This window comes from Ambystoma mexicanum, chromosome 2q (assembly GCF_040938575.1).
Source record: "Ambystoma mexicanum isolate Mex_15411 chromosome 2q, UKY_AmexF1_1, whole genome shotgun sequence".
NCBI lineage: Eukaryota > Metazoa > Chordata > Amphibia > Caudata > Ambystomatidae > Ambystoma > Ambystoma mexicanum.
Genome location: NC_090924.1, coordinates 696,711,109 through 696,726,661, shown reverse-complemented (window position 1 = coordinate 696,726,661; position 15,553 = coordinate 696,711,109). Strand labels below are relative to the sequence as shown.

Sequence of the window (15,553 nt, the reverse complement as noted above, 5' to 3'; positions counted from 1 at the left end):
TAGTTTACCCTCTCTGTACGGTACCTGTTTTGCAATGCTTCTCTGTAGCTTTGGTCAGACAATTTTATTTTTACTGATTTTCGAAAGGTCCAGTCTACTGTAGAACCCAATCTCTTTCTGAGCCTTGAGGCTGCCGCTCTTGTCTGCAGAAGCAAGAGTTCACCTGTTTGTTAGTGATGGAGCATGATACTCCTTATATGTGCAAGTCCATAGGTGTTGGCCTTTTGCGTGTTTAGTATAATTGCCTCTGCTATCTGCATGGGCACTGTAACACATAATTGACACAAAGATACAAACATTGAAGTTGGCACAAATGTTGTGCCTGTATGGTACTCTCATAACGGTTCCAGGTGGAAAAGAATCAGTGTGCACAAGGAATCCGTTTTTATGCATTGAACAAATAAGACATGAACACACGTTTATGAATTAGTCTGTTTATTTAGGACCTCCTTTTTTTTCTTTTTAGCGCATATTTAATGCAGGGTGCAAAATTTGCACTCACCACTAGCCATTGCAATGCATTAATTAGTTTTCAAAAATTGATTAGCAGAGTCTGCTAATTAAAATGTTCTTGATTAGCAAACAACCCCATTTGATTAGCAATGTACTAATATTTTTAATATCACCAGATGGTATTTGTACCCAAGACCTAATTTTAGCAACAATACAGCAGTTTGTATTTGTATTTATTTTATTTGTATAGCGCAGACCAGGCCCGGAGGCTACCGGGCGCATTCCTTAAGGCAATGGTTACATAAGTTGCATACAGTGATAATATATCAAACAATAAATATGGCATAGAAATAGACATAGGTAGGTAGTACAACGATATATGGTTTGTCAAGTAGTACATCCCTACATAGGTTATTGCAACACGTTTCCAGAATGTAGCTTAGGCATTGGAAGAGGCGAGCCAACATTTGGCTCTTAGTTTGAAAAGGTTGAGGGAGGGGAGGTTTCTGATAGTCAAGGGGATAGCATTCCACAGTTTGGCTGCCAGGACTGGGAAGCTAGAACCACCAGCTGTTTTGAGCTTGTATCGAGGTATCAGTAGGCTCTGGTTCAGGGTAGATCTAAGTGAGCGAACTGGAGTGTACAGCGTGAATCGTGAGGAGAGATAAGTGGGGGCCAGGTTGTTCATGCATTTGTAGGTAAGGGCAAGCGATTTTAGTGAGATCCTTTGGGTGACTGACAACCAATGAAGGTTCTTCCTGGTATCCGAAATGTGTGCAGATCTGGGGAAAGTTGTGTGTAGCGCTGAAGTAAGACATTTTTTTAGATGTGTCAGGCCTTGCAAACTCTTTAAAACTCCAGAAGACCTGCAGGCCGAGTAACTTAGTTTACCTACTTGACCTAAGATAAATGCACTTGACTCATGGCAACGGATGAAAATAAATTGAAATGCGCTTTCTGTAAAATGGTGCATGTCACCACAAACCCACTTTGTTTGGCTCACTGCTGCCACCTAGACGCCAGCCATGCACAGTGAAACTTGTACTGGACATTTAATGCAGAAAACGTAAATATTAAATAAAGATTTCAAAGATCCCATGCAAATGGAATTTGCCCTTCATAAAATCTACTCAACTAATCGAGTGGGCGAAAAGACTTTGTGACCATTGGATGAGTGTCTGTGATATGTAAAAGGTCAGCTGCATGAATGGACACAAATGCATAGATCTGATAAAAAGGCTCTGAAACCTGTTTGGCCAGCTCTCTCCTGCGGGTTCTAATATATAATGCATTCATAATTATAGAGCAAAGTGAGCTCTGGAGGCTAACTACAGTTTGTGGTAGTGCAGAAGATCCTTAGATGTACAGACTGGATGGATCCATTGATCACTACTTTGCGTAAACATCTCATTAGCTTTGTGTATTCATTATGTAAGAGGACGGAAAGTAAGAGACTAAGCAAAGTGGGTGGCGGAGCAGGCAGAAAACTGGACAAACTAGGTGGAATATTGTGGTTTGCAGCCATCTCACTTTCAGGGTAGCTGGTATAAAGCCACAAATTTATAAGATAGAAAATCAGTTACACAGATTAATGCAGCCAGCGGGTCACAGAACTAGGATTGCCATCAAACGTGTTTAGCCGTATGATCATGTACATTTTCAAAAGTGTTCAGTTCTCAAAATGATGCATCCTCCCCAACAAAATTAAACATGATAAAATATATTTTATTTGTATCGCGCTCATACACAAGTGTTTCAGAGCGCGAGAAATATAGTTGACACTATGAGATTTAGATGCACTTACCTAAACTTTACCAAAACAATCAAGATAATGCAGTGTTTTACAGTAATTATGCATTATCTAACGAGTTACATTTTTAGGAATGGAATTGAATGACTGTCTTATATAAAAAAGTAAAGTTAACACTTACTGGTCTTTGCCAGACAGGATATAGTAAGCTTAATAAAAGTATTATTCCCAATTAATTCTGGTTGCAATTATTTGAAAAATAAAAATAAACGTCTTGCCTACCACTCCCTCACATGCTTTCGGCACTTAAGAGTGGAGGAGAGGATTACTGCTGCACTCTATCTCCATTACCCCCTTTGAACTTTGCAATGAAAAGAGAAAAGAGGGAGGTGAGGGTCCTGAATGCAAGAGAGGAATGCAGGGCAAGCTCTGCTTTCATTTTAACAGGATGACTGAAATAGCTAGCTTTGCTACACAAGTGCCAATTTAATTAGCAAACCTACAGAAATGCATACCAAATTGCTATATGACACTGCTTATTTTATCCCTTGCATTGGATAGTGATATTTGATTTATGGCGGGTTAGAAATGGTGTACTTTGTGTATTTTGATGAATCTTGTCAATTTTTCCCTTCTCCCCAGAGGGAACCACCCCCATGAGGTGAGCCCGCTCCACAAGACCCTCTCTAGGGATCTGGGCAAGTGGGACTTCACTGGGAGTGACTCCTTTCTCAGGGACAAGGACTCCCTGTCCAATAACGACCTCCAGCCTTTCTGTCACGCTGTTCTAGTCTGGGACTGATGGTTTGTAGCGCCACGATGCCTCTGGGTGCACGCTGCGCTTTAGAAAGGCACTCAACATAACCTAACCTAACCTACCTTTATTCATGGTTTGACTACTCGTGTCAACCCTTCCATCCTGTTGGCTTATGGCAATGCTGGATTTCGCCGGAACACCAAACACAGGGACACTCCTCCTTTGTTCCTGATGACATACTTAAGCAGGAGAGGAACTGTGAATGCAGAGCTGGAAACCCCTATGCAGGGGTGTGTTTGAACCCTATGCAGAGGCAAGCCCTCTGGAGGAGACATTCTGAAGGGGCAAGGGCACGATGGGCCGCGGAGCCCACTGGAGTGTGGAGAGCGAGGCCATGCTAACCAGATGCAGAAGACTGGCGTTTTCTCCGACCGTGGAGTCCAGGTCGCGGAAGCGGGCATAAATGGAGAAACACCAGTTTCTTCTGGTGGCGTGACCACGGACAAGCCATGGTGGGCTTGGAGCCCAGTAACCGATGCTGAGTCCAGCTAGCTGGCGAGAGCCAAATCCCTGAGCTCTACGCCTTAAGGACATTAGTTGCTGCGACCAGGCGAACGCTCCCGCTGAGAAATTACTGTTAAGAGCTACGACTACTGCAAATCCAGGCTGGGAGAGCCAATAAGGTTATGCAAGCCTGTGAAACCAGAGCTGGCAAGCTCCCTGTGTGAACCAAAGTGAAAGATATACGAACATTGTGTCAAGGTTTTGAAAGCCGAAGAGGTTGCGGGAGCCTCAGAAATTCTGAGTGGGCAAGCGGTCTGTGTAAATTATGTGAATTGAGAGAAGTCAAGTCTATTAGAACACCGTATGACTTTGGGCAGTCCCCGAGGCATAACAAACTTTAGAGAGAATTGTGGTAAAAGGGACCCTGGAGAGGTCTTAAAAAAAACCTTGTTATACCGAGGAAGAGGGAACCTCAAGGAAGAACTTTTTTATTTGGACTAACAAAGTGTATCAGACAGCTGGGAACTTGGTTTTTGTTTGATAACGAACTGGGAACTATCAACGGAGCACACAATCGATTGGGCCAGGCAGAAGCCGAAGGAAAAGGCCATTGATCCAGCTTCTCTTTTTAGTTCAGTTTTTCCTAAGTGATAGGGTCAGAGTAGTTGGATAGGATTTTTGACCAAGGACTGCTTAGTTTGACAAGCATATTAGTTTTACTTTTAGGTAGGAAACTTCCCTCATAGAAATAGGCAAGTTTGGAGTTCTCTTTTTCTTTTAAATAACGATCCTACTAAAATGTCAGTCGGTGGTCCGAGTCCGAGTCCTTTTGGTTCGCACAGTGTATATAGAATTGAGATGGCAAGTTTTTATGGCTGGCTAGTAGCTTCCAACCATTTTATGCCCCCTGTTTAATGCATGGGGAATATGTGTATGTACTGCATGCCACACAATCTACCACTGTACAGTACACTTCTTGATAAACCCCCTAATCCATTTCTGTTTTCAAAAGTGGCATTCATCAAACGCTGCCTTCCACTCGCTCACCTCCTTCACTCAACCATCCACACCTGACAGTAATGGGGTTCTCTGTGAAAAGGTACAAGGTGCAAACACCTTGCAAGAGGCCAGGAGAAGTGTTAAGCACTCTGCAGGAGGTCAACATCTCTATTTGAGTGGTGTGCCCTGACCACATCCACAGCCACCAAAACAGACACCAATACCCAAAAATCAAAGGTAATGTAAGATAGGTAACACATTAAAATATGGCAGATCGTAGTGCACATTTCAATACAGATGTCTCAATAAAGAGACACCATTGTCACTATTATTATTTTACTGACCTTGATTGTCAAGTGGTTCGAAACCTGCGCGGTTGTACTCCTATGGATTATTTTTACCCATCCTGGGCACCTCCATACATGAATAAGGTTGTCTTCAGCTACTGAGTGCACGGAACCCCTTAGCCAACCAAGCTGTGTAGTTTATTGGTCCTCCAAGCATACCAAAGCTGCAACCCCATTCTTTATAGTTTTTGTGTATCCTATTTTTAGTATTCTGATTATTATTTTGTGCAGCTTTTTTATATTTGTATTATTTGACGATGTCTGAACAAAAGCAACAAAATACATTTAAAAAAAGGCCAACTCCAAAAGGTGTTTGAGATAACAGCATTTATCTGCCAGTAGGGGCGTGAACTACCGCAGGTCATGTCTGTCGTTAGATCACTGCCACCACCGGCAAACTCTTATTTCCCCAGTCCGGAAAAAATGCTGGTGCCAGTATTCCAGGCATTTTTTCTGGAACAGGGAAGTCGTAATAACCCCCATAGTGGGATGTAGAATGTTAAAAGAGCAAAGTTCTTGTGTCTATATAAAATAAAGATTTCTGAGGACCATGGGACAGAATGCCACTTTGGATACTTGCCACCTGCAAGCCCCTATCATCGGAGGAATAGTAGGCATATGTGATGACGCTCATGTCCTTCATCCGGTGAGAAGGCCACAGTGCAATGCCAGCCTTTTCTTGCAGTAGACAGGCAGTCACTGTCTACACCCTCAGTAGCACAGACAAATGTACGCCCCTCCCCCTGGCCCCCAAAGCAAATGAAAGGGTCTAAATCTCTGTTCATTCCCCCTCCTCTTCCCATTCACAGCCCATACTTCTTGTCAGGCATAGAACGGAATCTTTATTGAACATCACTGGGAAGTTGAAGTCTGATGATATATGGTTTGAATTAATATACAAATGAAAGTACATAGAGGAGGTCGATATCCTACAGTAAAGTAAATTCAGGACACATATTGACATAACAAAATTGCTGCACTGCCAGTAACTATAGCACGTGCTTGCACCTCACTTCAGCTCCCCTACCACCCTAATTAACACATGATTGTGCCTGCAGCGGGGACAATGGCCTGTGTGCACTCAAAAGCCGAGCCAAAATTCCACTGTACCACTGTTCAAGGAGGCTGTGTATTCATTATGTGTCAAAATAATCCAGGGGCCATGGACCCTTCTTGCAGATGCTGCCCCAGATCTGTACTCTGATTGGCTGTTTCATGATGGGCTTGCACAAAAAGTATCCTTGACTTTTGAAGGCTATACTATTGACCCATTGTAAGATGATTGGAGCCTAGCCACGAACAGGCTGTCCTCCAAGACTTTACGTGCTTCCATTCAGACCTTCACCTGATCCACCCACTTTTCTTTATTGATGTTGCAAATCATAGCACATAGGCTGCAGAGTCACAATAAGGAGGGGAAGTCTGCACAGTAAGAATAAGGAGTGGTTATAATGAAATAGTTTAAGTACCTTGGTTACTGCCCGTATATCACTCACTTCCAGCACAGAGTCTGGCGCAGACAGTAGATTACACCCATGCTGACCTTCATCCCATGCGCTCAATGGATTCCACTTTAGATGCCACACGATTCTCTCGTTGTCTTGTTGCTACAACTAATCGAAAATCTATTTTAAAAAAATAGCTATGAAAAATATTTGGAAAAGGGCACATTTTGGTAAATAAAATGACGAGACCACCTTCCTAAGTATGGATGGTTGTCATGTACGGGAACCCCCACCACCTACAGAACAAATAGGCCATCTTAAGTCCAGAGCAAGGGCCTAAACCTCAGAAAGGATCTGTGTACAACACCCCAGCTGCTACAGTATACAGCATTCAGCCATTGTCTTATGTAGGTGCGCTTTCCCACTGGGGTGGCAGTAGATGGCAGACAGTACGAGGGAAATCCTGTGAGTGGATTTCTGTAATGGAATAACCCTGTTCCACTAAGCTCCCTCAGCTTCTTTCTCATCTCCGAGGCTGATGCATGTAGGCATTACGCAGACATCAGTTATAGTGGGCAAAGCAAGTGAAGTAGCGCATGAGTTGCAATGCACAATGAATAACGGTAAGGTCTTCTTCAGAAGGGGATCCTGTAAGTAGGGTAGACCCCTACAAGGAGGGGTACACAAGCAGTGGTCGAAGTGAGCAGGAGCGGTCGGGAGCAGTGCTCCTATACTTTTTTAAATTACGTTTTACAGCTCCTATACTTTTATTTTAAAAAGAAACCGTTCTGGAATGGTTTTGTTTTAAAATAAAAGTGTAGGAAGACGTTGCAGCTTCACTTTCATTGCACTGCACTGAACGTTCCCTTAAACAGCAGGTGCAAGTGTTTGGGGGTTTGTATTGTGTGTGGGAGTGGGTGTGGCGATGGGGTTTGTGGTGAGAGGGAGCAGGGCAGCAGAGAACATAGTTCCACTACTTCTTTTCGTACACTTCGACCACTGTACACAAGGCACATACGTCTGTTGTTTTGTTTCATTAAGTAACATCTGAAGTACAGCCATCAAGGTTTGCTACTTTTATCAGGGTCCTGTGTAGACAGAAAGTGCCCTTGTGAAAAGGTGCAAACACTTTCCAAGTGCCCTAAAATGATGGGTTCTTGACATGACGAGTTTTTTCAACAAGCAAATGGGGCATTGTGCGTTTGCGTGTACTGTAACTTCAGTTTGCATTAAAACCTTGTAATGATTTTTAATGATAATAATATGAACCTATGGTTTGAAGAGTGTCACCTTGCAGCCACATTGAGAGCTCTCCCCAAAATATCTTCACAAATGTTCCATTAATGTGAAGCAGAATCCAGTGTCTCCCAAGTGGTATATTCAAACGCTTTCAGCTTCCAAAGTCTTATTATTATTTTGTTTTTACTGTTAGGTTTCTGTTGTGGCTTGTTCAGTGTTAAAAAGTGTTCACATTTCTTAGCCTTTCATTCTTGCAATGTGTGGAGCATGGGATTTAGGTTTGCATTAACAAAAGAAACCTCTAAGCAGTTTTGCAGAATCCCAGGGAAACCTGTTTGTGGAAAATGTCATATATTGTGGCAAATGTGTCCAACTCTGATGGGTTGCGAAGCATGAAAAATGATGTCCCACAGAGTTCCAATTGGGTTGTGAGAATATGTGTGATTGTTTTGCGTGAGTGGAGTTTGGTGATGTGCTTCTGGGGCCCAACAGAGGCTCTCATATGGTTTTTATTGGCCAATTAATAAACATCTTTTGAAATGAATAGATGCGGTCTGAACTAGAATAGAATCATAGTGGTGCAACTAACTTATCCTTCATTACAAATGGTTGTGCCCACTTCCTCAATGACGCCATACTTTGTCTCAAAGAGGGACATATTTCATAGTGATCCATGGTTTGTGAGATATGTATTATTTCGCATAAGGTCTTACATGGCTTTCTGTAAGCCTGTAAGGAATCAAAATATTTATTTATTTTTGCCAGGTTCCGACTGCACAAATCCAAGTGATGAAAAGAAATGGAACCACAATTTCATTGAATGGAGAAAGTGGTTTCCTTGGTGTTTTTGTCATTTGGTATTTCACAAGGTAGATGTAAAGTTCTGGAATCTTTTTAATGCATTTATTGTATAAATATTTCCTGTTGCTGTGAATTGTCCTTCATTAGAGCTTTTTTGTTTGAAGCCCCAAATCACAGAATGAGGCCGGTGACTGCCTTGGGAATCCTGTCTTTAATTCTCAACATCATGTGTGGCGCATTGAATCTTATTCGAGGAGTCCACCTTGCGGAGCATTCTTTCCAGGTAATCCTTTTTTTTTTTCTGTTGTGCTTGGATTTGTGCTGGTTGGGGCAGGAGTGCAATGTGCGACTCAAAGTTGTATGTTTGCTAGCAGTTGAATCCTTATTTACAGAAACCTAATTCTACTTTTCCTGTTAACCGTTTATGACTGTACTTGAGAGTGTCGTTTCATCCTATCGCTCTTTTTGTATGACCCAAAATCCTGAGTATTAGGTCAAGAAAGCTTTTATAAAAAAAGCAAAAGAAAAACGATTTAGAAAGACCGCTCTGTGACCACACAGAGTGGTCTTTCGGGTGGGGATGGGGGGAGAAGAAATGTATTTATTTCGATTTTTGTGGGCCGCCTAACTCGGCTGAAATAAATCGTTTTTTTGGTTAGGCGACCTACAAAAATCGCAATAATGACATGGAATCAAATCTTGTGCTAAAAGTCGGTATATGGATGCCCAGGCACAAGCCATTGCAAGTGCGTTGGTGGACCAGCGCTTGGAATACTCGCCTGTGAATTGAGCTTCTTTTTATTTTTTTATTTAATTCATTAATTTATACAAACAGCTTCTTGTTGAGTTATGGGTTCCGTCCGCCCCACCAATGACCTCAGATTATTAATCCGACTCTTTATTGATTATACTAATAACTTCTGCAATATAAAGAGCCATGTCCTTTTTCAGTAATTATTTTTGGGTATAGGATTGGCCAAGAAAACCTGAAAACACCCTTAGTGTACAGTAACCACAAAATATGAATGATTGAATTTTGGTTTCTACTGTTCTTCAGTCATTGAACCATTTATAACAGGTGATTCATGCGCAGAGGAGGGCTGATGAATATTGGCAACAAAGTCCCTCCATCAATCAAAATGATCCCTCAACCTGGCCCAAGTTCACCATGCTCCCAGATGCTCTTTGTGCTTGATTTTGTACAACTCTGCCTCTCTTCCCAATATGAAAAATATGTATTGTTTGTGTATGGAACATGTCATTTCTGCCCACTTCAGTAAAGTAACTCCACCAATCGTTTGATTTTACTTTACTCTCGTCATCTGCTCTCTAGATTCACCTATGGTTCTGTGTCCAGATGCTGCTCTTTGCTGTCCCTCACAAGTTTATCTTTGCACTTCAGGTGCACCCCAAATAGGCAGAAATGACTGCTCTGTAGGTATTATTCCAAGCCTTCAACAGGAATCCCCCAGAGCATGCTGTTGTTGAGCCGGAGTCTTGCATAATAAAAGCTCCTTCAGTAAAAGAGGCTCCTCATGTAGAGCCCTGCTCCCTTGCGTCAAACACCCACCCCAAGCTTTGCTCGCAACTACACTTTTAGGACTATCAAAGGTACTTAGCGTCTCATTGTGGAGACAAAGATCTACACTGCAGTATTTTACTCTGTGCCATCAGGATTAACACTATCCATCAAGCATGGCAGCCCTTGAAAAGAAATAAGTAAAGAATTTGCATGATGGGACATCTGCTGATATAACAACAGTTCCCGTAGTGCTTAAAATGAGGGGCGAGATTTCAAGTGCCACCATTACTGCACATTCAAGCCTGAACACAGTCCAATATATATTCATGGCAGTGATCTCCAAATGGACAACCAAGATATTTTACAATCGGTGAAGCATTCAAATTCATTTTTAGATGTTGTTGGGGGTTTGGGAGGTGCCTGCTATGATAAACCAGGAATAAGACCCAGGCATGGTTTTGGCCAAAGCATGGTTTTGGTCAAAGACTTTTATTAAAATAAAAGGGGATGGGGAAATGCCTCTGTCCCTGCACTAGAGGTGTTTCCCTACCAAATACCAAAACGAAAAGTCTTGTCAAGGCCAGAAAGTCCTAAGTAAACCCGTCAAGTGTCCAAAGTACTATTCTGGCCCTCAAACTCTAACAAAAAAACTCTAGGGAATAATGTCTTTGGCCTTGCGTGATGAATAAATGTTCAAAAAGGAAAAGGTATAACTCCAACACAAAAGTTCCATAAGGATAGAGATCTTCCTTTCAAAGATATTAGTTTCTTGAGTTTCTCTTGTTCCACAACACAATTGGGATACTCAAAACAACTTGGCTCTTTGGCTTTTACTTGTCAGAATACCTGGTGTATTCTCCTGCCAGGTTTTCTCCTCTTCTCATCTTGGTTTCCCACAGCCTTTTTACTAGTCCTGATTTTATCCTTCTCAGGACCCCTTTTCCATAAGGTCTTTCCTATACACTATTCAGTTTGTCCTTGCCTGGTGCATTCTCCTTCCAGGGCTTTTCTCGTGTGGGCTCTGCACACACTCCCAACCGTAAGATTTTCTTAAGTTTGCTTTATCTGACACTGTGTTTACCTGGTATATTATCTTGCCAGGGCTTTTCTCATATGTATATTTCATACACTCATCACTTTGAAAGTTCATTGCTTTCGCTTTGTTTTTCCCTTTTAAAGAAATGCTCACAGCTTCTTTCTCTCTTAAATTTTATGTGCTTTCTGTGCAGTCATTCGTCTCTGGCAATATTGCCAATACGCCCCCAGTGTCCCTGCTTCCCTGTCTGGGACTCACCAGCTCTTGCTGGCATGCTTCTTGTCTATTTCGGCAAGCTGCTGTTGGGCTCTCAGCGATTCTTTTTGTCTTGTCACCTTAATTCGGCTTCTCTGCCTCTCGCGGTTGATGCTGGACTCCTCTGCTCCGTGCTGAGTGTGAGTAAGGGGAACGCTGTCTCGTAACACCTGCAAATGCCCATGAGCACTGTGTTGGCTTCTGGCGTTCCCACAGCCGCATGCTTTCTCGAAAAGTCAGCCTTCTTTATCTTCCTTCATGAGCCAGTTGGCTCTGCTACATCTTCTTCAGCCCTTCGTTCTCTCGGTCCGTCCTGGGAGAAGCAGCTTTCTCTCTCCAACAGCAGCGTGCAGCAGTCAGCTGTGGTTTAAATCTCCCGGTTAAAGGCGTGTGCTCAGAACAACTAGAGCGCAGCCTGTACTCTTGGTCTTTTCCACTCTGCATTACTCGCCTCCTCTTCCTCGTCCCAGTATTCCCATGGTTATGTGAAAGGTACTCCATTTTTGTATATGTTTTCTCAGAAGTCTTTAAGGGCAAATTGGTTATGAATAATTTGTAAGCAGAGTCTGAGGAGACACTTTCATGAATCTTAGTGGACAGGCCAGATCTTGATGGTTCACGTGCAGATCTTGTTTGAAGGTCTTCAGTACCTTTCCTAGGGAAATGAGGGGAGGTGTATTAATATGCCGTGAGGGCATTGGGAATGGATGGGGTATCCTTAAGAGGGGAAGCGGAATACCATACCTTGTTTGATGGTGTCTCACTACTCCCCTGGAGGTTGTCCCACCCATGTGATCCTCCCTCATGTAGCCACCGCAAGGGTCAGGATCCGGTAGTGGCTGCTGTCCAGTGGCCACAGGAGGAGAGGTCACCAGCGGGAAAGGAGTGATGACCCCATCGGATTCATCACATACCCTTCCCGTAATGCTACTGTTTCTCGCAGCACCTATTGGGAAACGGGAAAGGAAGTCTACATTTCCCTGTTCTCTTCCTTTGCAGTGTTCTACTGTGAAACAATAGGGGCGGCATGTCTAAGAACCAGCGCATGACCCTTGCATTGGTGTCCTTGCGGAGGCTCATCCACGTTAACCCCTTTAATGCTAAGTGTTAGGAAAGATTTCTCTTTACTGCACCTTTCGTTCCATCTTTATGGAACCCCCAAACGTTTTGCTTTTATTTTTGAATCTGACCTGTACTTTAAACAGTGCAGTGGGCCTCTGCTCATATGTTATGGGGAAACGGATATGTCCTTTAGTCTGTCAAAACTGGGAAACTTTGTTTCCCTTAGTCGTGTTACTATGTTACTACTTTTGGTTACTTTTGTATCACTTGTGGTAACTTTTTATCATTGTACAATGCAGCTTACACTGCAGTACAGTGGGGTGCATTTTTGTTTTGCCCTAGACTAACAGAGGTTTTTTTGGTTACTATAGGTGTGCTTAAAGGATAGGCTGTTGGCAGCAGTGATTTTTCCCCATTTTTGGGCGATTTTCGTTTTAACTTTACCTCGTTTCCTGTGTTTAACTACTAACTATGGCTACTGGTCAAATATGGCCTTGCCACGAGATTCTTCGCCTGTCCTTTTTCCATATTGTTGTTTAGGCTTCTTCTTGGCCTGCGAGGCCAGGAAAATCCTTGTAAGAACTTCCAGTGTCTGGGAAAGCAGGAGCTTTTGGTGGGCTACTGAAGGGCTGTGTGTGTTTGCTGGCAGGATGTGGGCTCGGTCTGTGACCTCAATCCACAAACTGGTTTCAGTGCGTCTTAGTGAATGTTTGAATGTTCCAGCCAGTGGTCCTGATTGGACCACTGCTGGGGTGTGTGTGTGTATGGGCTAGTCTTGCGATTGGCTAGAGAGGGAAGCAGCTCTTACTTGGCTTTTAGGATAGGAAGAGGACCCCTGCACCCATTCTTCAGAGATCCTGGAGAAACCTGAAGGAGCCAAGCATCCTGTCCAGCTGTGAGACCCGCAAAGAAACCTGAAACCTGACTGAAGGAGGCCTGGCAACCAACTTCTGCTGCTGTCCTGGAGAAGCCCTGTCTTGCTCGTGATCTTTAGTAGTCCTGCGATGGAGCTAGGACCCTTGGAGTGGAGAGGCCATTCAGTCCCGACGTGTGCTCCGTGCCCTGCCAAAGGAAGCCTTTGGAAGTGCCCCGGAACCCTCCGGTGACTGACCAGCTTCGTTTTTGGGCTACCGTGCTGCTGGCATCACCGTACCGAGTTTCGGCCTGAAACGTGGGGGATCCTCAGCTGGCCCTACCAGAGTACCTCCTGTGAAATCTCGGCATTGTAGCATCGAGGGGCCCCGAGATAGGAGGAAAAGTCAGACCGTGGCTGCTGAGTCCTTTTGCGTCGCCCTGCTGCGGTGGCCACCGTCTGAAATAGCTTACCTGACCCGAGTCCAGTCCTAAGAGGGTGCTGCATAGCGTTTTTCTGCATTCTTCGATCGAGACTCCTTTCAACAGTGAAAGACACCAACCGGAGATCAGCTCGAACCTGCAACCCCTGTGCATCGAGGACTGCGACTTTTGGCAGGAAAAGCAACGTTGGACACTCTTCCTTTGTTCTGCCAAGTCTCTGGAAGAATCGGAGCAAGTGGGGTAAGTTACAGAGCTTCTAACCTACCCCTATATTCCCATTATAAGTAAATGGGCTTAAAATGAAGCTTATTTATAACAATATTGGCTTTGTCATTGCTTGCTTGCGCAAGGCATCTGACTGTTGGGACTACTTTTGGGCATTAGTCTAACTTGACTGGACCCCATAGACCCTACCTGCATTTGTTCCTGCCTCCTAACGTCTGTGGAACTGTAACCTGAACTATTGGGCAAAAAGCCCCAGGCAATTTAGGGCTGGACAATTTTAGTTAGGGATCATCTCTGTGGACCTTTTTGTGCATAATACTTGTCTAACCTTTCCTTTGCAGGAGTTAAACAAAATACAAATGTATTATGCCCTATAACAAAGTGCATGTATAAATGTATTTAGTTATTTAGTTTGATAGTGTTGTGTGATTAAGTCTACCTTCTAGTAGTCATTTTTCTATTGTGTGTTTGCCCATAGATAAATAACTGTATTTGTATGCATCCTGTCCAAGTGTAATCTGTGATTCTCATTGTGGACTCCTTTACTAGCTCACCACCTCTGAAGAACTTAGCCTAGACCGTCTGTCACTGCTACCTAAACTGGTTTGGCTACAGCTTCCCAGAGTTGTTCCTGTCACAATATAGGTTGGCCGTCTATACATCTGTACACCAGGCCAGAGTATAGAAAATCAGTCCTAACACTAAGGACAAGATTGCTCATTCTCAGCACTACCTTTTGGAGTCTGAGGATGAGCAATCTCGTCCTTTTCAGCACTTTCCTTTGAGGGGGCAGATTACCCCCCCTGGAGGAGCTCTGATACTGCAGACCCCCATGCTGAGAAGGGGAAGAGTTCCCCTTCCGTGCCTGTGACAGCCGTCAACAGGAAATGACACTACAGGCCGCAAGGCTTCAGCATGTAAATGAAGCAGACACCCGTCCGCGTGCTGCTTGGGCATATCTAGCCTGATTTCCTTGAGTGAGGATCGTTGGAAAGGCTTTCCAGTGAGCACTCACTCAAGGAGATTGCTGGTCGAGGATCATTCAATCCTCGACCAGAAATCACCACTAGGCCACCAGGGAACTGATTTTGTGGGTGTCCACCCCCAACAATTGCAGCAAGATGGCATAATGTTGTTTTCCCTCCTTTGGGGGCAAATTGGTGCTGTTTTGCACCAATTAACACAAAACAACATTCCACTCCAGAGTGGCACGCTTGGGGGCATCAGGGACCCAGCCCTGTTCCTGTGGACCAGCCCCTTCAAGAATCCCCCAAGGAGCAGCAGATACTTGCTGCTTCCCTGGGTGGGGGCAAGATTGGGGTTCAGGCCCCATTTCGCCACCACTGGGAAGCTGCAAAGACCACTAGGCCACAAGGAAAATCGTTTTAGTGTCAGGCACCCCCACGGGCTAAATGGTTAAGACTCCAGGACGACTGGGTAGGGGGATATTGCCAGCCCTGGTCATCTGTCTCTTATGTTGGTCGACCGCCTCCAAGCCCAGTGTTGGCCCTGGGAAGCCCTGGCAAGGTCCCTGTCCCTCCCTGGAGGGAAAAGCTCTAACTCCACTCAGCCAGAGGTCTAGGATGGCCAGCACTGCTGCCCCTGGCCTTGGGCACCTGTCTCCCATGTGGGTCTGCCGTCCCCAAGATCAGCGGCGATCCCGGTAAACCCCAGTAGGGTCAGAACTGTAAAGCAAGCCTGGCCAGAGCTCCAAGACCTTGGCGGTGCTGCCCCGGCCTTGGGCACCTATCACGCATGTGGGTCGACCTTCACCAAGAACAGCAGAAATCCTGAGGATCCCCACAAGGCTCCCCGTCTGTCCCTGGAGGGAAAATCTCTAACGCAGCTCGGCCAGAGTTCTA

The 15,553-nt window shown here is 44.3% G+C and overlaps 1 protein-coding gene across 1 annotated transcript in view; it reads left to right on the top strand.

The window, feature by feature from the left end:
* The window catches only part of SEC22C (SEC22 homolog C, vesicle trafficking protein), a 375,963-nt gene that overhangs the window by 247,326 nt on the left and 113,084 nt on the right, over positions 1-15,553 (top strand). The window contains exon 5 of the mRNA XM_069647907.1: positions 8,460-8,578. Coding sequence (XP_069504008.1) covers positions 8,460-8,578 — 119 coding nt within the window. The remainder of the gene's footprint in view (positions 1-8,459; positions 8,579-15,553) is intronic.